A 23,937-nucleotide genomic window follows, 5' to 3' on the forward strand; every position below is an offset into this window, starting at 1 on the left:
TTATTTTTCCCTTAATTTAAACTTTTTTCTATTATTTCCATTGAGTGTCTAGGCCTTTTGGTTCTCCAAATGAATTTTATTAAAGTTTTGTCTAGTTTTATAACATGATGCCTTCACAGTTTGATATATAAAACTATAAATTAACTTACGTAGTATCATCAGTTTTATTATTTTAGCATGGCATGTCCATGAGCAATAGTATTCCTATAATTTCTGTCATTTTTTTCTGTAAAGGGTGTTTTTTGTATATCTTGAGTGTGTTTTACTGGGCTGATTCAGATTTGATTTTGAAGTTACTTTGAAAAAAAATTCTCTTTCCATAATTTTCTTTTTTTTGTTGTTATTAGCCTATAGATTTGCTTATAAGTCTTGAAGAATTATTTTATGCTACTTTATTAAAACTACTAATGTATTGACATCAGTTTATCTGATAACATTTTTGGAGTTTTCTAAGATAACCCTAATAGTTTTGTATTTTGTAAATAGGTATAATGTCTGTTTTGTTGATGACTGTGCCTTTAATTATTTTACCTTAATTTTTTTTTTTGCCTGCTACTATCCATTTCTAAACTCACACAATTGTTGGGAAAGGAGGTATCCTTGCTTTATCCTGATAAGTACTGGATAAGTTTCTAACATTTTTCCATTACCAATAATCCTAGCTCTCAGTTTGGGATATGCTTTTTTCTTATCAAAAAGATACCATCATATACCTATGCTTTTTAGAGTTCTGAGGATAAAGGAAGATTTTTTAGAGAATTTTTCTGCATCTGTTGATATCATTATGAGGTTCCTATGAAGTTTATATAGAGTTATGATAATTGTTTCCTTGATACTAAACCATCTTTTTATCTCTTACATATTTCCAACTTGGTTATAGTGAATACTTTTAATTGTATTATTATGATATTTTATCTACAATTTTACATTAATGTTCATTAGTGAATCTGATCTTAAATATCTTATTCTGTTTTTATTCCTCCTGCCTTTATATATGGGGATTATATTTGTCTCATGAAAGGCATTTGGTATATAGTTTCTTTTTCAACTATTTAGAATAATTTTATTAGCATAAATATTCATTGCTCCTTAGGTGTTTGATATTTACTCATGAATATATCAGGACAAAATTCTTCCCTTTGTTAGTTTATTTATGGTGTATTTAATTTGTCTTTCTAGACTAGACTGGTTATGATATGTTGTACATGATCATCCGTTTCCTTTACATTCTCACTTTTGCTTGCAAATAATTACATAGAGTAATTTCATAATAAACCATCATAATTTAAGAATAAAATCATCCATTCATTATAGCCAAACCCCATTTTAGGTGTTGGAGCCCTTTTATAATGTTGTTTAGGGTATCGGTAAGGAATATTTTCTCAATAATTAAAGCTATGAGTAGAATTTGATGTGTTAGGATGTGATATAGTCCCCCTCACTGTTTTCTTTATTTTTTTTAAATTTAATTTGTTATTTATTCTAACATTCTTTCCTTTTAAATTTTGAATTGCAATTCTCTCCCTCTCTCCCTACACCTTCTCCAAACCCAATGAGAAGCAAGCAATATAACATCAATTATACATGTGAAATCATACAAAACATATTTCCATATTAGTCATATTTCAAAAAAGCAAGATAAAGTGAGAAAAATTTACTTCAATTTGTGCTCAGAGTTCATCAGTTTTCTCTCTGGAGGTAGATAACGTTTTTTTTCATCATGAGTCCTTTGTAATTGTCTTGCATTATTATATTAATAAGAGGAGCCAATTCTTTGACAGTTTACCCTCATTACAGTATTCCTCTTACTGCCCAGAATGATCTCCTGGTTTCTCTCACTTCACTTTGCATCAGGTCATACAGTTCTTGCCATGTTTTTTTTCTGAAACCACCATCTTCGTCATTTCTCATAGCACAATTGTACACAGTAGTATTCCATCACAATCATATTCTACAACTTGTTCAGCAATTCCCCAATTAATGAGCATCCCTTCAATTTCCAAATTTTTGCCACCAAAAAAAGAGCTGTATAAATATTTTTATACATATAAGTCCCCTTCTTTTTCTTTAATTTGTTTGGAAGGCAGACCCAAATTGGTTATTGCTGGGTCAAAGGCTATATATACGCAGTTTGGTAAACCTTTGGGCATAGTTCTAAATTATTCTCCAGAATGATTGGACCAGTTCACAACTCCACTAGCAGTTTATTAGTTTACCTATTTTCTTTCATCCCATCTAGCATCTATCATTTTTAATAGGTGTGAGATGGTACCTCACAGTTATTTTAGTTTGCATTTCTCAAATCAATAGTCACTAGAGATTTTCAAGCAAAGAGTAGATTGTGAGGCATGTAGTAGAGTGGGTTCTTATTCACTGAGCCAAATGGTCTCTGTGATTCCTTTATACATTTCTATTCTGTGGTTCTATTGAGATTCAATTAAATATCCTAAAAAGAATAAACATGTTAGTTACTGTAATATTGTCAATATGGCCACACAAAGATTGAAAAGCCCAGTGAATTCCAGATGTAACCTCAGGCCAGCACACTATAGTAAAAAAAAAAAAAAGGCACTGAGCTCAAAGACTTCAAAATGAACTAATACCTGATTTTTCCTTAACCTCCTTTGGTAATACATCATCTATATTTTACTCTCTTATTGGGGGTGTTCTCCAGGACCCTGTCATGGGTTTTCTTTTCATCTCTCTCTATACTCTTCTCTTGGTGACCTCATGGATTTATTTGTGTGTGTGTGTGTGTGTGTGTGTGTGTGTGTGTGTGTGCAGATGGCTCACAGATCCACATATCAAGGTCTTCTCTAAGTATCAGTTCCACATCACCGATTGCCTACTATTCATTTCAAACTGGATGTCCTAGAGACATTTCAAAATGTAAAGGTATAAAATATAATGAATTCCTTTCCCCTTCCTTCTTCTAAACTTCCCTCCTTCTGTTGAAGGCTTCATCATTCTTCCAGTGTCCCATGTCTGTAACTCTGGTGTTATCCCCAAGTCCTTATGCATCTTTACTTTGAACAGTGGCCAAATCTTCACATTTTTACTTTCACACAATGTCTTATCTTTGATCCCTTTTCTCTACTCACTTAGCTACTACCTAAGACCAAATCCTCATTCTCTCTCACCGAGATTACATTAATGGCCTCTGAATTGATCTCCTTCCCTCAACTCTATCCTCACTCCAATCTATTCTTCACACAGCTTCCAAAGCAATTTTCATTCAGTTCAGTTTTCACTCTCCTACGCAACAACGTCAGTGGCTCTCTATTGCTTGTACCGATGGTCTCAAACTCAATAGAAACAGGGCAACTAAACCATATGGAAGGATCCCTGTAAGCTGCATATTGACTTAGAAACATTATCTATGCTGTATTGTATTTTTATTTATTTTGTTAGATACTTCCCAATCACATTTTAACCTGGTTCAGACCCGACTTGGGAGTGGTGTGAGAGCCATGTTTAATACATCTGACTTAGAAGGTAAAAAACAAATCTCTTTGCTTAGCATTTAAGGTCCTTCACGATCTAGTCCTGACCTATTATTTCAGTCACCTTTATGTCCCCCTCCACAAAGACCATCATCCTGCCAAACCGGCCTTCTTTGTTTCTCACATACACCACTCTATCTCCTGTCTCTGTCTTTTCGATGGCTGCTCCCCCCACCCATCCCTGTGCCTAGAATGAACTCCCTCCCCAACTTCACCTCATAGCTTCCCTCTCTTCCTTCAAGGGTAGCTCAGGCACTACCTACAAAAAGAAGGCTTTCCTTAGTGCTAATGCCTCCCCACAAGCTACCTTGCTTTTAACTACCTAATAGTTATTTTCTTCATATTTGTCCTGTTTCTACATACACACATAAGGATTACCACTCCTGACAGAATATAAGTTCTTTGAGAGTGGGGATTTTTCATCTTTTGCATTTGTATCCCTAGCACAGTGCCTGGCACAAAATGTACTTTATCAATACTTGTTGATTGATTGAGGATAAAAGCCCAGAGCTAAGAAAGGTGTAAGACCACATCAAACAATATTTCACTGAAATGACTGGCAGTATGCTTCTGATTTTTATGCAGCCCCCTCTGGCTTGTATCCTTCTCAACATCTGTCAACAAACATCTATTAAGTACTTACTATGTGCCAGGTTCTATGTCTTCCAGCCTTCTATTTCTGTTTCACCATTAAGGTATTGACATTTCTGAGACTCTAGTTCCTGACCTGGCTACTTCCCCAGTTTACCCTCTTGCCTATCAGATTCTGATTTGGAACAAGACCCTCCTTGCTTAGGAAAAGTTTTCCTCTGTACCTGTAGGGGATCTGAAAGAAAAGCTCAAATAAAAATATATATAATCCCCAAAGTACTTATGCAAATGATAGTTATTTTTATTATAAAACAATTGATTTGTACCATCATGAAGGTCTAATCTAAAGGATCAGTGTGCTGATTTGGAAAGTTCACTTACAACTTAGTTATTTCTGAAAATATTTTGACCAGTTGTAATCATTTAAGAACACCCCATTTCTGGCACTCAGTTACTTAACCCTACTGTGTCTTGGTTTCTTCATCTGTAAAATGTGAATTTGACCAGATGACCTCTAGGTTCTCCCTCAGCTTTAATTCTTTGATACTATAACATATCTACCTTGCTGGGGAAAAATAACTTTTAGAAGGAGTTAAATGAAATATTGGTCACTGCTAATAAGATTAAGTATGAGTTTTATTCTATAAAATGTGTAATCATGATCTTTGTTTCACAACAAAAACAAAACATTTATTTCTCTGTGTTAGTGGGGATGTTTCGTATGGGAACCTATAAAATTTTTAAGAGTAGTTAACCTACAATTCTATCTAAATAAACAATGTAGATGGAGAAGTCAACAAACAAAAAGTAAATAACCCTATATTTGGGAGTGGGGGTTGGAAAACACAACATATATAGCCCTGCACAAGTGGACTAATGAAAGTAATGTATCAACAATCCAAAGAATCATTTCAAAAGCAATGGAAATATTGTAGGCATAATGAGGAACATTTAGACATGTTCTTGATGGGAAAAAAAAAGTTTCACAGGAAAAATAAAAAGTCAGTGCAAGAGTTATTACCTGATATACACAATTGGTGTACTAGATATACATAACCTGAAAGAATGGCTAGAGAAAAGCAACCAGAAAAATGTATGACATAAAATAAGAATGCAAATTGTATTCTTTTTTATTTCTCCATCTGAGGTAGTGTGGTAGCAAGACAACTGGACTGGGAACTAGGAGACTGAGGCAAGCTCTACCACTAATTAACTGTCCCATTGGGCAAGTTGCTTGACCTGCCTGCCCCGTACTTGCTTCATTTATAAAATCAAGTGGCTGGATTGGATGGTTGCTGAATTCTTCTATGAAATCATACTGCAAACAATTGGTCCATTTGCCTCTCTATGTGAGGCCATAGTTTCACACATGGGTTCCTAAATCATATACTTACCATGACTAAATAATGATGAAATCACAGAAGACATCATAGCATAAAGTCAAGAACTAGAGAGGCCATTAAAAACTTAGCATTTCAAAAAAAACCCTTAGCATTTCTAGTTCCCTCATTGATGTTAATTTAACTTGCAGAAAGGAAGTACAGAAATAGCGTCTATTTTCATTAACATCTTAAAACTGTGAGAATATAATTTCTTAAATGTATAGGCCAATAATTAAACTAAGCATAAATTACAAATATTGAGGCAAAGTGAGTTGGGGATCCAGTCCTCACAAAGTAAAGCACAAGTATTGGTCTTTTTACACAGGGAATGTACTAATGAAGCCAAGGTCATGAGTTCAATTCCCATAAGAGCCATTAGCTTCATTCTGTTCCATGGTCACAGATTGTACTCTTAACCCGGGCTAGCTAACATTCAACTGAATACCATTGGTCACATGGGGGTATGGGTGAGTGTTTAGATGGATCAGCACAAATCCATCCCCACTACTGAAAAAGAAATCAGGTTTAAGTGCCAGCTGCATTGGCATAAGGAGGGCAATTTATTATTCGTGGTGGTCATTACTGTTGTTATAACAGAAGCTTCTTAAAGTTGTATTAGTCATGTCAAGGGACTTCTTGCTGATTTAGAGAACCAAGAGGAGAGGGAGGCTAAACAAGGAAGCAAAAAGATGTATTGCATCAGCTAGAAAGTCATTAGATATTTGGAGAAAATGAGTATAGTTACAACAGTTCATCTTAAATGCAGCTGCAGTATTTTCAAGTGGAAACTTAAGACATAGTTGAGGTAGATACCCGGAATGTGAACCTCTGAAGTTTTGCATAAGATCAGACAGCACCTATATTGCACTCCATGACGGCAGAGTAGATAGAACAAAACATCTGCACAAATTGATCCTATGTGTGTATAATCAGCGGCATAATACAAAGAAATATTCTGAGCAGACCCTTTCCTCAAACCATTTAGTGCTATCCGTTTACATGACAACATATTTATCTCAGGTACTCCAAAACATTGTTTTGCAGCTATTAGAATGTGACTCTTTAAGAGTACAGACTGTCTTATGCCTTTATTTCAGTGTCTGGAACATAGTAGGTGCTTAAAAATGCTAGTTGACAGACTCTTACAGCCATGCCTTGATGCGGGTACAGTGAAAGCCGTCTATACCTTAGATATAATTTAAGAAATCTTTGGAACATAGGTTTAGAGCTGGAAGGGACCATAGAGCTTATCAAATGTATCTCCCTCATTTCATGAGTGAGGAAACTGAGGCCAAGAGAGGTTAGATATTTTGCCCAAGTTCACACAATTCATTAGTGTCTGAAGCAGAATTTGAACCCAGGTCTTCTTGGCTCTAAATTCAGCATTCTCTCTAATATATGACACCTCAAGCCTCCATATTTAGATGAGCTTCATGTAATTATAATGACTGAGTATTTGGGGCTTTATAGAAAATGGGGTTAAAAGAAGTAGAACCACCAGTAAAAAAAAAAAAGGCAAAAAACAAAAAATAAAAACTGATGTCTATGGGACTGGGGCTGAATGTATGCAGCTCACCACATGTAAATGTAAGATATTTTCCTTTTTTTGCTCACACATCAATGTTTTCTTGATGAAAATTTTACTAGTGTTTCATCTGATGATGGTGGTCAAGGAGAATACATTGTTATTTGCCCCATGCCCTATATCTCTTTAGAGTTAATGTTGAATATAGTCACAGTGGGTCAGCTTCCTATAAACTGCACATGTAGGAGACTGGCCTAGAGGCCAGCCATTCACCTACCTAGGCAGTTCTAAATTAAAGAAAATACTTCTTAATTTGATTCTTTCTGGGTCAGACAAAGTATCTGAGGAAATCAATGTTTTACCAACGCATGAAGTATGTGCTGTGGCACTCAATCCATACTTTATGTATACCTGTGCTTGTGCCATTGTTTTAATCTATGGAACGGTCAGTTTATGTCTAGTTTATGAGGCTTTGCCATAATTTCCCTTTCTGTAAAATGAAATTCAACTTTCACATCATGGAGTCAACTATGTTCTTTGCCATGGTGTCATTCCCAGAAGGCATCCTGCAGAGGTCTCAGTAGGTGTGCATTATATGCATTGGTCACAGTTATGGTTTATTTTTGTGGTTTATCTATCAATGGGATTATGGGAAGGGGGAATTGCTATAGAAGACAAACTGTGATGAAGAATTCTGATAGCTTAAAATGGATAAGGTTCCCCAAAGAGAAACAATAAAACTCTTTGGAAACTCTGGATATAATTCAAATCTAAAATCTGGACTTTTGCCAGAGTTGTAATTGCATCTTGAATTGAGCTGTAATCCTTACCAACTTTGAAAACAATAAGAATAAGGAAATGATACATAGCATTTGTTTTAAACAGTGATGTTAAGATCATCTAGCATTTCTGGAAAAATCTGTTTCCTTTGAGTGGTTAAGAACAAAATTATTAGCTTTGTTTATAAAAAGGGAAAAAATACATTACATGGTATTGAGTTTCTGTTGTTCACTTCTGTTAAGTATGAGAATAAAACTAACTTTTACCAAAAAATGATGTTTTAGGTATACGACTTATGAATATAAACTCATTGTGCATAACATCGTGGGCTATGCAGCAAGCAAGGAGGCAATTGTAACCACATTAGCAGGACTCCCAGAGAAAAGTACTACCCTGGTTGTGCAGGAACTTAATCACACGGCAATTAAAGTTGAATGGTCTAGACCAAGTAAGTGGACTTTCTAATATTTTTGTTCTTTTTTAAAAGCTTGTGTAGACAAGGACTTCAGATGAAAAATGCTGTCCACCTCCAGAGAAAGAACTGATGGAGTCTGATGCAGATTGAAACATACTATTTTTACTACATTATTTTTGTTGTGTTTTTTGGGGGGGAGGGGCCTGCATTTTCTTTTACAATATGGCTACTATGGAAATATGTTTTGCATGACTACATATGTATAATGTATATCAAATTCCTTTCCTTCTCAAGGAAGGAGGAAGGAAGAGAGAAAAGGAAAGAATATGGAACTGAAAAAAATTTAGTGTTAAAATTAATTATTAAAAGAATGTTAACTTTTTGTTTACATGAGAAAAAATGAAATAATTAAATGATAAAAAATTTTTAAATGCTTGTGTAAGGTGAAAAGGGATACCTTCTTGCAGGAGAACCTAGCTCTATGCCTCTTAATCCTGCTGATATACGACTTTGAATAAGATCTCCCTATGATGTATTAGGTTTCCTAGAATGAGTCATTTTTTCATGCTATTTATGGATTGAGTTCCTGATTTAACAAGCACAATTTGGACCTGGGTTATTGCTGGGTCTGAACCCTGTCTGATTTTAGGTTGTCCTCCTAGGTGTTTGTATGGCTGTAAGTTCTTTGAGGGAAAGAACTGAATTTATTTTGTCTTTATATCCCCAGAATAGGGCCTAGTACACAGTAGGTGCTCAATAAATGCTCGTTGATTAATCAATCAGTCAAATGGATGATATGATCTGACCTGGTGATCTCAGGAGCCAGAATAACAAAATGCATGTGACTATTCATAAAAAATAATTGACATTTGTATAGATCTTTAAGTCTTAAGCTATTGTTCTATATTTCCTGTTTCATAACCAAACTCCTTAAAATTGCTATCATCTCCTGCTTCTGTTTTCCCCACACACTTCTCAGACTTGTACAATCTAGCTTCCAGATTAATCACTCCACTAAAACCATTCTTTCCAAAGTTATCCAAAATTTCCTAATTGACAAATTAGTTGGCCTTTCCTTAGTCATTTACTTTTTTGACCTTTCTCCAACATTTGATACTATTGACTACTTCTATGGAAATTCACTCTCTTCTCTGAGTTTTTGTAATGTTTCTCTCTTCTGGTTCACCTTTTAACTATCTGATCACTTCTTGGGCTTCCATGCTGCATTGCAACTCATATCATTTCCTCTGACTGTGAGTTTACCCACATTGATCTGGCCCTTCTCTACTGTGAGTTCATCAACTCATGGGTTTATTTATCTTTTCTGTACAAATGATTCTTGGATTCATAGTCTTTTACACTTATAATCTCACCTGAACTTCAGAATAAATCAGAAAGTGGCTACTGTAGATACTGTTTTCTTTGTTCTACAGATGCTAGGTTTAATAAGTTGCACATGGTTACATAAGCTAATAAGTGTCAGGGATAGGCTTTGAATCATAGGTTTTCCTTGTTCCAAGTCCTATACTCTTTCACTGAGGCTGCACTGTCTCCCTCTTTAGAATGGTGTTTGGCCGTTGATCCATAGATCCTTCAGGTGCTATCCAGCTCTACTATGATGTGTATGTCCATTCTGACAATGAAAACAAAACAAAACATAGCAAAACTGAATTCATCTTGGAGATGATCATCCACACAGACAAACCAAACCTGAGGCCAGTGAGGAAGTTTAATCACTACAGCTTTGTTAGAATTTCCTTCTAAGTCAAGAAGGTGAGAGAAGACTCACTTTTAGATACAATTCAGGGAGTGTCTGGACTCTATGAATGAAAACCATCCATTTTCTGAATGAGAAGTAAAGTTATGAAAGGCTGCCAGACAACTGGCTGGCTAGACAACAGCTCCCACTCCCTTCTGACCCAGCCTAGATTTTGAAGCAGCCTAGAAAAGAAATGCTTTATATTTCATTACTGGTCCCGTGAGTGATTTAGTCCCAATTTGTTTGCAGTGTTAATTGGAAATTAAAACCGACACCAGTTGTGTTGATCTACATTGTCACTAAATAACTAGCATAGGAGAAGTATTATTAGCTCATCTTAACAAATGGGTATCAATCCTGGAGGTATTAGGAGCATGCCATCTTCTAATAAACTGTGTCATTTGGATCGTGTGTCCATTTAAACCATTTTAATGGAAGGATAAAGAGGTTGATTGATGTTCGTGGATATTCTCTGAAACACCATAGAAAGGAAAGTAGATAGTCTTTCGTGTTAAGAGTATACTTCAACTTGGGCATGTGTGAGTCTTTCAGTAGAGATGGGCTAGGAGGCATCATTTATTGCAAACCCTCCCCCTCCCATTTAAATGAGAAACTTGCTCACAAAGCAGGATCCTCCTCCCTCAGCTGACTTGCAAATACTTCTGTTAAAGATCGGCTGGTAGATTTTCAGTGGTATAGGCTCTTTATTTTATAATTGCATGCCTGAAGTAAGCTTGCTTATAAAAACTGACAAACCTGATAGATCTGAAGCAGCTCACTGAAGTTTCATTACCTTGGTAATCTGAACCTCTGACCTTCGGGATGTAGGTAATGCAATCGGCTTTTATTTTTATTCGTACCATAGAAATTTCCCAGACACCCATTTGTGAATATAAAGGTTAAATATCAAAAGAGGGTCATCTCTCCCAAAGCTTGGTCCTTTATCATATTCTTTCCATGAACAATGTGATCAAGTAAGTAAATTAGCTATCCTCTTGCGCAAAAAGCGCCACTGATTTCCTACAATATTAATTTCAAATTGTTTTCCTGCTTTGTAGGGCACAGTTGGCAGGTAAGGGTACATACACTCTATTATCCTAAAAGAAAAATTCTCTCTCTCTCTCTCTCTCTCTCTCTCTCTCTCTCTCTCTCTCTCTCTCTCTCTCTCTCTCTCTCTCTCTCTCTCTTTCTCTTTCATTTTCTTCTTCCCACTCTCCTTCTGTTCCCCCTCCCTCCCTCTCTCCTCTTCTTCTCCTTTTCCTTTCCCTCTCTCTTTTGCTGTCCCTCTTTCTTCCTCTCTTTTCTCTCTGTCTTTCTATTTTTGTGTACATATGCATGTATATATCCAAACACACACATACACGCACGCACGCACACACACACACACACACACACACAGACACACACACACATTTGCACCTCAAGAACTCTGCTATAGGCATTGCCAAAAGAAGAAGGAATGATTCAGAAGGAATTATCACTGACCTTTTAATATCAGGTCATCAATACCTAGTCTCATGGTATACTCCAAGGCTTCAAGCATTTTACAGTACAGCCCAATGCATGAGACTTTCCCTAGGGATACACACACAACATGAGGAAACATAAAAAGAAAGAAACACTGGAAAAGCAACTACAGTAGCCATACTCCTTATGGTATTGCTGCTTTGCTACCAAGAGGTCTCATCCGTCTCTCTTTATACACACCTTGTTCCCAAAGGCGCAGCTTTGTCCTTGCCATGGAATATACCAATGTGCTATTGCTGATACCTGGGCTCTTTTTGCTCATTATCTGCTGTCTCTGGAACTTACAGAAGCACAAAACATTAGTCCCAAATTGGCGACAGCTACTGCCTTCCTGCTTCACATATCCACCACCTTCTATTCTCCATTGCAGTAACAAAAGAGCCCCAGATGGAGGAGGTTGGAAAATAAGGAAGGTGGACTGTGCCTGCTTGGTAGTTTTGCCTCGTTATCCCAGGCTTTCACATTTAAGCCTTTTGGTCCCTACATGATAGAACTGTGTTTGGTAGGTGAGATACTTAGGTAGCTTAATGGTAAATTTGTAAGAGATTAATTTTCCTTCATCAGGAAGAAGAACTAAGGTTCTTAGAATAATGTGGTCAACTTTCTGATCTGTCAGTCAAGCTGAACAACTCTTGACTTTAATTGAAAGATTAAATAATGAGAGGCATCTGAACAATTATTAACTTATTTATTCATTCATTCTTTTATTCATTCAACAAGCATGTTTTGCTTGTCTGTTGCATAGGTAGCACTATTCCATGCACTATGTGAAACTGGAGAAGTATTAACTTATATTCATGGTTCCTCTAGAAGCTGACAGTGTAGTTGAACAGATGAGATAGATGCAGATGAAAAGTAAAGTAACAATTTAAGGGATAAATAGCAGATCAGAATAACAGTTGGACCTGTTTGCTATTCACAGCTCTGCCACTAATTGACCTTGAACAAATCATTCAACCACTGTGGACCTCATTTTTTTCATGTATAAAATGGGGGTTTTGAATCAGATTATCTCTAGGGTCCTTTCCACCCCCAAAATTCTATTGTCTGTGTCATAAGGCAGTAGTATAGGATTAGATGTCTAATGTATAATAGATAATAAATACTAAACTTCAGGAAAAGCAGGAATTGATGTGGCATGAAGTGGTGAGGGAAGATTTCATGGAGAAGTTACAAACTGGGATAGAAATTGAAGGAGACATAGGTGGAAAAGAGGAGAAGTATTTCAGTTGAGGGGGATGACATAACCAAAGAACAATGTTGTGGAGGGAACACTGTACTCAAAGTCAGAGAGACCTAGGTTCAAATTCCATTTTAAAAACCTTCTAGTTGCATGACACTAGACAAGTCACTTTAGTTTGTATGGGTCTCAGTTCTCCTCATCTATAAGATGAAGAAATGGGATCGGCAGTCCTCTACAGACCCTTCTAGCTCTAAATATATTTAATTTAAATACTTAAATCTATGAATTAATTTATTTAAATCTATTTATCCTACATCATACATTGTGTTCTACAGTCTAAGGGTAGGGGAACCTGCAGCCTCGAGGCCACATGAGGTCCTCAAGGTCCTCAAGTGGGGCCCTTTGACTGAATCCAAACTTTACAGACAACAGTCAAAGGGCTACACTTGAGGACCTAGAGGGCCACATGTGGCCTCAAGGCCACAGGTTCCCCACCCTTGCTACATCTATCTTTCCATCTTCCCTCATCAAAACATATTCTCACTAGGCACTCAACAAATACAATAAGATATTTTCATAAAATAAGTCATGCTAAAATATTAATGACTGATAATACCTTAACGTGTTATCACTCCCAGGATTATTATTATTTATTATGAGGAATAAAATGTTTTAGCTGAATGGAATGAAACTATAACAACAGGGAAACTTTACCATGTCTGAAATTCGCATTAGGTGGCTAGTCTTGTCTGTGTTTCCTGCGAGGTTACCTAGAATAAACATTGACCTGTATGATTAATAGTACCAGTAAGTAGTATTGATTTCATTTCTCAGGCTACTTATATTGTATTGCATTGGAAGAACCAGAACTCTAGTCCAAAACAAAATTTTTCACACTTAGTTCCCCATGAGACTTGTTCATGCATTCAACAAATATTTATCGAATACGTAATATGTGTAAGGCTTAGTGCTAGGTGCCATAGAGATATTCAGATTTAGTCATATCTTGTCCAACTCTTCATGGCCCCTTTCTGTAGTTTTCTTGACAAAGATTCTGGAGTGGTTCGCCATTTTCTTCTCCAACTCATTTTACAGATGAAGAACTGAGGCAAACAGGGCTAAGTGACTTGCCCAGGGTCACCCAGCTGGTAAGTGTCTGAGGCCAGATTTGAACTTAAGTCTTCCTGATTCGAGCCCCATCATTCTATCCACTGTGCCACCTGGCTTCCAGATACTAAGAAAGACTGCTAATATGAACTATTGATACACCAGAAGTACTATTTGATATCAGTGAAAGGAATGGTTTATTTGAAAGTCTGGCCTTCAGCTCTCCATGACAGAAAAAAAATCACTCCTCTGAGTTTAATGGAAATAGGTCTTCCAAAGCAAAAACATGCCATCTCTTAGGACCATAGAATTAGAAGCCATTGAGTCTAATCTCTTTATTTTGCAGATGAGGAAATTGAGGCACAGAGAAGTTAAGCAATTTTTCCAGGGTCACATTGCTAATAAGCATCTATAGTAGAACTTGGCACCTGGAGGGGAGGGATACCACTGAGACAAAAAGGCTCTAGAGGTGAGGAAGTTTCTGGTGAAGCCACCTTTGCACAGCATGAGGTCGGGCTGGGCTACTTGGATATATGTCATCAGATGCCTTCCAAAATACTTATTTTTGTTCACTCTTTTAGCTCAGTTGTTTCTAGCTGCTGAACTAGTACAAGTGCTGGCCCACACCCTCTAAATGTGGATATCATGGTACATAGTCCCAGTTTTACCACCTCAGTTCTAAGTCATGATGACCCTTAACTCTAAAGTTTCAAAGCCAATAAAGTTATTAACAGAACAGTATAATTCTTCAAACTTTAGAAATAGGCTCACATCTATTTTGTAGCCTTTATAAAGCATTGTAGAGAGGTGATAGAATCAGAAAAGGTGAATTACAAAGAGGAGAGGGAAAGAGAAAAGATAAAAGAACAAAGACTGTGCATTGAGAGGAACATATGAAGGGAATAGATGAACGTGTTTGTGGTGTGGTGAAGCATCAGTGTTAGCATCAGACATGTGGGTGGTACCCAAAAGTAAAAACTTGGGAATAATAAGAATGCCACCTTCTGGGAACCTAGTGAACCAAGTTTTTAGGGTAAACAAATTACACACACCTGCAGTATAAATATTTGGAAACAAACACTCTTCCTTGTAGACCACTAAGCTGTCATTTAGTAAAGTTTGTTACTGCATAAATTATACTTTAAAATCTGTGAGTACATTGAGCAAATGACCTGTTCTACCCAAACTGACTTTAAACAATAATGACATATATCATCCTTGAGTAGTATTTATTTTGTTGTTGCCTTTTCCACAATCGTAGCTTTCTGTCCACCTTAATTTTCTTGATAAAATGAATTTACCAAACATAATGTTAAAATATTTGAGGGAGTTGAATTGTCTCCTGCCTCAGATAAGAATTGTCAGTTATAAGAATAGAATCAAAACACCCTGGGAAAATGAACATTGTTGTAATGTTAAAGACTTCCAATGAAGGGGCTTACAAAGGTTTCCTTGGTCACTCATTCTAAGCTTCCCCAGAGATCACTTTCTCAGCTGTAGGAAATTCATGTAGTGCAAACTTTATTCCAGTACACTGCTAAGATTAACCACATTTACAAGGTATCATGTTGATTATTTAACAGCCCTGAAAGACTTACAAGGTGATGTTGAGTATTATACCCTCATCTGGAGTTCTGCTACATCAAATGAGTCAGTGAAAATCCTGCCAGATGTAAACTATTTTGTAATTGGTGACTTAAAACCAAACACAGAGTATCGGATTTTTATTTGCATCTTCAATGGAGCCCACAGCATCAACAGTGAAGTACTACATGTGACCACTTGTGATGGAGGTGGGTCTAGAGCCTCAGGACTGCTTGGCTTCAGATATGGGAATGAAATTGATTGATTTTTGTCGAGGTTGAGATCAGTCATCCTTCCATTATAAAATTTCCGGTATTAGAGAGGAAAGGAAGGGTGAGGGTGTGTGTGTTGGGGGGGGGTGGAAGCTAAAATGCTTAAGTGCTAGCTGCTGTGAAGTGACAAATCAATAAGCCATCCCACTAAGACTGAAGCACAAAGCTTTAATAATAGGTTATTAGCCCAGTTTGTTCCCTTTTTACTTGGTGTACGGAGGCTGTTATATACTAAGTTTGAAACTGATTTCATGTCAACAAATGGTAGCATTTTGAAAAAATTGATGGTTTTTAAAAGAGATGTACTCCATGAAGCAATGGGTTTCTGACACAAGCAAATACAGTGCCTTCCCTGAGTCACCAGAAATAGAAGGTGGAAGTTCAGTCACAGAGAAAATTTGCCTATGAGTCATTTCCAAGCCAGTTAGCAAAAGGGAGGGAGTAGGGAAGCAACTTGTGAATCTGAAATGTGGCCAGAATGAGCTTTCTAATCTTTTTTTGCTTTATAAAGTCTCATTAAAAACATTATAATATCATTACCTCCCAAGCAAGCGTTCCAGGTCATTAACAGAGCACTTTAAGTGTCGATCTCATTTCCCTTTGTGGTGTCAAAGGTCAGCACCTTTTGTTTATAAAATAGAATTGATCACAAGGACAATTTTTCAACTAGTTAAGATGGGTTCTTATGATAAAAATAGGTCTTTGTATAGTTATTTCTGACATGCTTGAATAATTGTGTAATTTAACGCTAAGCAAGTTTTTTCTAGTGTTAGATTTCATCATTACCTATGGTAATCAACATTCCAAATCATTTACATAATGACAATATTGCATATTACTTCATATTGCTTAAGTTATAAGGCTAGTAATATCAATGATCCTTTTTCATTTCCCTCTACAAGCAATGTATTTGAGGTGGGTTTTTTTTATATTGGGAATATTTTTAAGAAATTAGTCTAGGGAAGTAAAAGGATGGTAAAGAAGAGGTAGATAATAGATATGTGTTGGCAGTGGCAAGATGGGTGAATAATTTATCATCACATCCCACTGGCCACATTTCACTGAAGATTAACACTATGCTGGTGGTATAAAGCATTTTACCACCACTTCTCATGGTTTCTAACTGAGAGTATAATAAGCCAATTTACAGAGGAATACAGACTGTGATAACTTCATCAGAGGAAAGCAGATAAGCAGGGAACCCTTTGCTAAACCTAATTACTAATCTGGATTTAGTTAAACAAGTGCTTTTTCAGAGACAGCTGGAGTTTATTCAGTTTTTTTCCTTTAATTCTAGAGCCTCAGGGCATGCTTCCTCCAGAGGTTGTCATCATCAACAGTACAGCTGTACGTGTCATCTGGACATCGCCTTCCAACCCAAATGGTGTTGTCACTGAGTATTCTGTCTATGTAAATAATAAGCTCTACAAGACTGGCATGAATGCGCCTGGGTCTTTCGTTCTGGGAGACCTGTCTCCATTCACTATCTATGACATACAGGTTAGAACATTGCTTTTTGATAGTTAAGCTTGTGGATATCATAAATAAAACATGCCGGCCTGTGTCTCAAGGTGGATTTCTTTTTGTCTTGATTGGGTAAGGGGTGTCTAGGGGCAGGAAAGGAGGGAAACTGATTGGGATTAAATTGACTTGCTTTTGGGCAAACATTTGGGTCTCTTTGCAGAGAAGATTATGATGGTGGGGATATAAAAAGACAGGGATGATGATATTTTCCTATCCAGGCAAAAATGAAGGCAATTATTTAGAGACGGTTCCACCAATCAAGGTGTCTTCATTCTTGGTATTTTTGCTGCTATAGGTACCCAATGGTGACAGAGCTAAGCTACTGCCTGATTGAATGCTAATCCCATTCTCATACCTATCCCCGACTGTTGCCTTTGTTACAAGTCCTGTGAGGCTGGCAGCATCGTGCAATAGGAAGGCCCCTAGGTCTGGGGACAGAGTATCATGAGTAGCCATCCTGGTTCTGCTGCTTAGTCCCTGAGAGATTTTGAGGAGTCCCTTAACCCTTCAGTGCCTCTGTTATCTCTGAGACGACTTTCAAGCTCTCAATATACTTAGTGGTTAAAAAAAAAAGTACCCAGAGATGCTCCCACAGTGCACAAGCCAGTCCTTCACCTGTACCCAATTCATAAAATTCGTAAAATATTTGCAGCTTTATGAAATCCAAACTCAACATGGCATATTCCTTGCCCTCTATGAGCTTATGATCTAAAGTTAAAAGGCAGAGAGGCAATGTGATATAGTAGCCACTAAATGTTAAATAAATGTTCTGCCTTTCATCTCTATCTCTTCATCTATCTATTTTTCTGTTTAGCTAGAGATCTATCTATAGGGAATAGGCATTTACTTAATATTTACTAGAGGCAGTATGCTAAGCACTTTACAAATTATTTCATTCAATCTTCACAACAACTCTGCAAAGTAGTTTCTATTATTATCCCTGTTTTATAGTTAAGGAAACTGAGGCAGACAGAGGTTAAATGACTTGCCCAGGATCACAGAGCTAGTAGGTGTCTGAAGTTTGATTTTACCCAAGTCCCGGCACTCTATCCACTGTGCCACCTCACTACGTCAGAGAAAAGAACACTAGAATTTAAGTCAGGAGACCTTAGTTTTTACTCTAGGTTTGCTGCAATCTAGTTTTATGATCTTCAACAAATCATGTAACCATTCAGGTCTCAGTTTCCTCAACTGTAAAAATGGGGGAGCTGGATAAAATCATTTCTGAGGCCCTTCCAGGTTTAAAGTTGTGATCCTATATATAGCTCGCAACCTGTGAAGTAAAATAGGAGAGGGAAACTCAATATTTAAAACTATTTTATCCTTGTATGAAACAAGCATTCAGTCAATGATGATCAAATATTTATTGAGCAAAAACTATGTGTAACCTATGATAGATTTAAAGAAATGTAAGGCATGGTCCTTGCCCTCAAGGAATTTACACGCTGACTTGAGAAATAAGACATATTGCTCTGTGACATTAAAAAAAAAGATAATTAACAATACAAGGCAGAATATGATAAGCATAAAATTACTAACATTGAAAATAAGGACTACAGTTCAACATCTATATATATATAATGTTTACACAATTAATAGAATTTGGAAAACCTGAACCTACTCACTAATGTTCCTTATGGCTTGGAAAATGATTTTCAGAAAATCATTAGGCCATTAATGATTTATAAAAAGACATTTAAACATGCCCAGGGAGCTGCCTATTTGAAGAATTCCTTTTAACAAGTGAAGGATCTCTTTGTATGGGAATAATATCCATCTTCATCTGTAAATATGAATTGCTTTATATCCATTTTTTTTAAAAAAAAGACTATATCTGGATCTGTAACCTGCAAAAGGAACATGATATATCAATAGAATGATTAGTACTCTTCAAATTAGAGACTCTTTCCTTTGCTTTGTTATAAATGAAAGAGATTTTCACACATTTTCCCATAGTCCAAATATAAGCTTTTGTAGGAACTATTCACATATAGGTGACAATATTTGGATGATGCAGTAAGCTCCCTCATTATATGTAATGTGGTCTACCTCTTTACTAATAGTAATTAGTTCTTCTGGTCTTTAATTCTATTGAAGTTAACATATATTTTAATTTAGATTAGGTTTAGTTCTCTTAGACCTATTCACTCAGACCATTGGAAGAATTTGCTAGTGTCCTAAAAAGTTTCCTCTGGTTGCCACAAGACATGAATAAATGTTTTAGATAACTATGACAGATTTGTCGGTTCCAGTCCATATTGAAGCATAGCATTTCCCTATGAAAATGATGTCTTTGAAAAGCAAATAAAGAAACATTTGGATTTTCTCAAATAGCAACAAAAATGGAGAGAACTAACTACTTCATTTAGGGAGGCTCATCAGTATTAATGGCCAGGTTTTTTTTCAGGTCTCATTGGTAATCTCTAGTCTCTTCCTGCTTCAGTAGTTTAGCTAGTAATCCCTGGAAGAAGTAGGCTACCTTGGGGCAGTGAGGTGGTGTAGTGGATAGAGCACTGCCTTGGATCCAGGGGAACCTGAGTTCAAGTCTAACCTCAGACACATAACACTTACTAGCTGTGTGGCCCTGGGCAAGTCACTTAACCCCATTGCCTAAAAAAACAAACAAACCAAAAAAAGAAGAAGAAGTAGGCTGCCTTTCTTTATCTCTTTCTAATCTGTTTTGGTGTGTCTCTTTTCACAGGCAGATAGTCTCTGACTCTGTCTATCTCTGTCACTTCCCTCAATGTCTCTGTCACTTTAGAGTGAGTAGAATAAGTAATGTTCTCTCCTCTCCTCATATTTTTCTCTCCTTCCCTCTCTTCCTCCTTCTTCTCCTCTTTCTTCCTCCTCTTTCCTTCTTTCCTCCTTCTCTTTTCTCCCTCCTTTTCCTCTCTCCCTTCCTCTCCTCTCCTCTCTCCAACTTTTTCTCCATCTCTCTTCCTTCAGCAATTTACTAGTATATATCTTTGTCTTTCCTCCCATTTTACCAATTGTGTTACTTTTGTGTTGTTAATGCCTGATGGACCCCATTTCTAATTATCAGTTATTCCATCTGCCTTGGTTTTTATTCAGATGAAGTCACAGAATTAAGGGGGTAAATGATGATTTTCTGCTGCGATTAGAGAAAAATACAATTGCAGCTGGAACAAATGGATATAAAATAGCTGAGCCATAGTGGGAAACCTCTCCAGGCTTCATTTTTCTTCTAGTACACATTAGCATTGAAGCTATTTATTGTAAAATGTCAAGTCTTATGGAAGATATCATCATTACCCTACTTTGGTTATAGATCTAGAGGGTGGTATGTAGTGATAACCTATTATCCTTGCAAAATGTTGCCTAGGCATCTTTCGTTTCTTGAGTCTGCTCAGAGTAGATTAATGTCTGTCTTTCTTTGAGTGGGAACAATCCATGGACTAAACAGCACCATGTTAAGGACTGAGAAAATAGTAATGGGCCCAGTTTTGACCTCTGATGTGGGCTCACCTCACTAAAGAAGATTACAATCAAAAACTATTGCTTACTAAGCACTCAGAGAATGCATGACATTATGAAATACTTATGGAATGAGGGCAGAATTAATTCCCTACAAGTCTATGGCACTGAAAAAATGCTGGATGTAATCATTTAAATAATTCTTACAGGTTGAAGTCTGTACCAAATACGCTTGTGTGAAGAGCAAAGCAATACAAATCACCACTGTCGAAGACACACCATGTGAGATAGCAGCACCCAAAATACATGTAATCAGTTCAAGGTACAGTTTAATTTTTTAACTGAAAGAATTCATGCTATTATTATTCTAAAATAGGACATTGTTCTATTAATATTCTTAATTATACTTCTGACCACATATAACCCATTTGTGGGGGGGGTGCACATACAATTAATAGAAGTTAGGAATATTCCATTTAGGCATGTTGTGATAAAGTTGGGTATTAATCAGATTTACCATACCATTGCCCAAATGATAAGAGTAGCAAAAATTCACATCAGCATAAGTTATTGTTATTGGATCATTTTTCAATCATGTCTGAATCTTCATGACCCCATTTGGGGCTTTCTTGGCAAAGATACAGGAGTGGCTTGCCATTTCCTTCTCCTAATCATTTTACTAATGCAGGTACTGAGGCAAACAGGATTAAATGACTTGCCCAGGGTCATACCTAGTAAGTGTCTGAGGCTGGATCTGAACTCAGAAAGATGAGTTTTCCTGACTCCAGGCCTACCACTCTGTCCACTGTGCCAGCTAGCTACACATTCTCATTTTATCCTCCAAATAACCCAGTGAGGTCAGTAGTATTGACATAATGGTCTCCATTTTATATATTAAATGTAAATGTAAATAATTTGCCCAAGATTAATAAGTAGCAAATAATGAAAGCAAGATTGAAAATCACTTTGTTTGAGTATTCTTTCCACTTCTCTGTGATGTCATATTGTTTCCTCTCCTGCTCATTGGTGCCCATGTGGGAGGGCCCTTAATTTTTTTTTAAGATTTGAGTTTCTTATACTCTTTGACCATTTCCCCCTCTCCCTTTTTTTCTCAAAGAGTTAATGATCTGCAAACCAACTCCTGAATGTAGGAAACAAATTCCCTATTGATGTGAGTTCAAACACTGGCTATACCATTTATTAGCTATGTGACATTGGACAAGTCACTTAACCTTTCTATGTCTCACTTTCTTCAGCTATAAAGTGAGGGAGTTGGATTAGATGATCTCTAAATTCCCTTCCAGGTCTAAATATCATGTTTTTATGATCCTTTTTGAAGGAATTCCATGATGAAGCCTTGTGTAAAGCAAAATATTCGCTCTATTTTTTAAGAACAAGGGCTATGTTGCTTTTCAGCTTTATATCCCTAGTGTTCAGTGAAATGACTTCACATGGCAGGTGCTTAATAAATATTAGTTGAATATTAGATTGTAAGAGAAAAAAAATCTGTATGTTTGAATCAATCACATCAATGCTACCAGAGTCTTTAGCACTTCACTTTTGTTCTCAATATTTCACGATTCCTAGAATTTCTGAACATGATCTTGTGAGTTTTGACCAGTATATCTTTAGCATTCAAAATATGAAGTTTAACCTCTAGTTCTACACAGACCAAATGGGAGTATGATCACTTCAACCCATCATATTGAATTACCTGTGAAGGCAGGCGAAGACTACTCCTAATATTAACCTTGGTTGATTTATAACCCGAATCAGTCATTTTCTGTCATGAGACATAAGTTGATTCATCTGTGGTAGAATAGTAAATTCCTTCATAGAACTCCCCAGTCTGAAATTGTGAGGTCTCTTTTCCCTTAATTTCCTGGGTTGATCAAGAAAAATTGTGTTTACTGTCGCTGAGAAGAACACAGGTAAACTGACTGTAAGCTCTTTGAATTCTGGGGCCATACCTTCAGCCCTACATTGTACAGTGTTGAGAATGGAACACATAATCAGCAAACACTCACTGATTTATTGATTGGCAATACATCTAAAGCTGGAGGTCAGGGGTGAAGCCATGATGGAAACAAGAGATCCTGCATAGATTATCTAAACTGGATTATATAACATAGGTGAACCTCTCATATCTCAGGCTAAGAAATTTAATATAACAAACCAGTGGTCTGGCTGTAGGATAGAGATAAAAATAGAGAATATGGGAGGATTGATTAAGTGGAAATGCACAACCATTCTATAAAGGCAATACAAGATCCAAATCAAGGACTCCATCAATTCATCCAACAAGGCTGACCTCATCACCACAACACAACAATAGAGGTGTCTGCCATACATTGTCTTTGTTGCCCAGTTAATGGGTGAATCGACCCATTTCTTCCCAGGAGTTTTCCTTGTCCTTGAACAGCCTAATAACCTCAACCCAACTGATGGCAAAACTGATTAGTAGCTTGGAACATTTCTTTTCCTACCTCTGGTTAATCCATAGTACAAATAGTCCAGTAGTAGAAAATAAAGAATTTGCTAAAGCCCTTCGCTTTTCATTTCTCTTCCAGGATAATTTTTCCTGTAAAGGAGTTTCTTGTGGCTGATTATGTAGTAAATTAAGGAAAAGTAACTTCTTTTTTACTACATCGACTTCTTTAAGTAACAAAGTAAAATAAAAGTTAATATCTATATAGCACTTTAAAGTCTGCAAAGTGCATTGCAAGTATCTCATTTGATCCTCACAACGACCTTGCAAAGCGGGTGCAATTATTATCCCCATTTTGCAGATGAGGAAACTGAGACAAGCAGAGGTTAAATGACTTGACACAGTCAGTAAGTTTCTGAAGTCAAATTTGAACTCGTCTCCTAACTCTATAGCCACCATTCTCTCTACTTCACCACCTAATTGCACTTTCTTCTCCAACAAAAGAGTACAGAGTCCGGTTTCAAAACATTTGTTTTCATTGGTGGGATTTGGGAGAATTAACTTTTAATGTTTCTTTTAAGGGTACTCATGACTTAACATTGAGATTAGGAGATTTATTTTAAAAGCACCAGAAACTTTTGCAAGAATAATTATCATTAATTTAGGACACTAAATAGAGACTGCTAGGGTCGTGAAAGGAACTTTCCAGTTGTACAGTAATAATGGACATTCCAGTGAAATGGGAGCCAAAAAGAACCAAGTTTTCATTTCAGCCAGGTCTTTTTACCTTGAGCAAATCATTTCCATTCTCCAGGCCTTAGTTGCTCCATTTGTGAAAGGAGAGGGTTGAACTAAATGATTTATGATCTCTTCTCAGGCCTAATATTCAGTGCATCTCTGTTTCTGTGATTCTTTAAACTAT

The 23,937-nt window shown here is 36.7% G+C and overlaps 1 protein-coding gene across 1 annotated transcript in view; it reads left to right on the forward strand.

Annotated features, from left to right (window-relative positions):
• The window catches only part of USH2A (usherin), a 962,202-nt gene that overhangs the window by 670,594 nt on the left and 267,671 nt on the right, over window positions 1–23,937 (forward strand). The window contains 4 exon segments of the mRNA XM_020982269.2: window positions 8,066–8,229; window positions 15,356–15,565; window positions 16,926–17,128; window positions 20,797–20,909. Of these exon segments, the coding sequence (XP_020837928.1) occupies window positions 8,066–8,229; window positions 15,356–15,565; window positions 16,926–17,128; window positions 20,797–20,909 (690 nt within the window).

The sequence above is a fragment of the Phascolarctos cinereus genome, unplaced genomic scaffold, assembly GCF_003287225.1.
Source record: "Phascolarctos cinereus isolate Bilbo 61053 unplaced genomic scaffold, phaCin_HiC Scaffold_5;HRSCAF=322, whole genome shotgun sequence".
Classification (NCBI taxonomy): Eukaryota; Metazoa; Chordata; class Mammalia; order Diprotodontia; family Phascolarctidae; genus Phascolarctos; species Phascolarctos cinereus.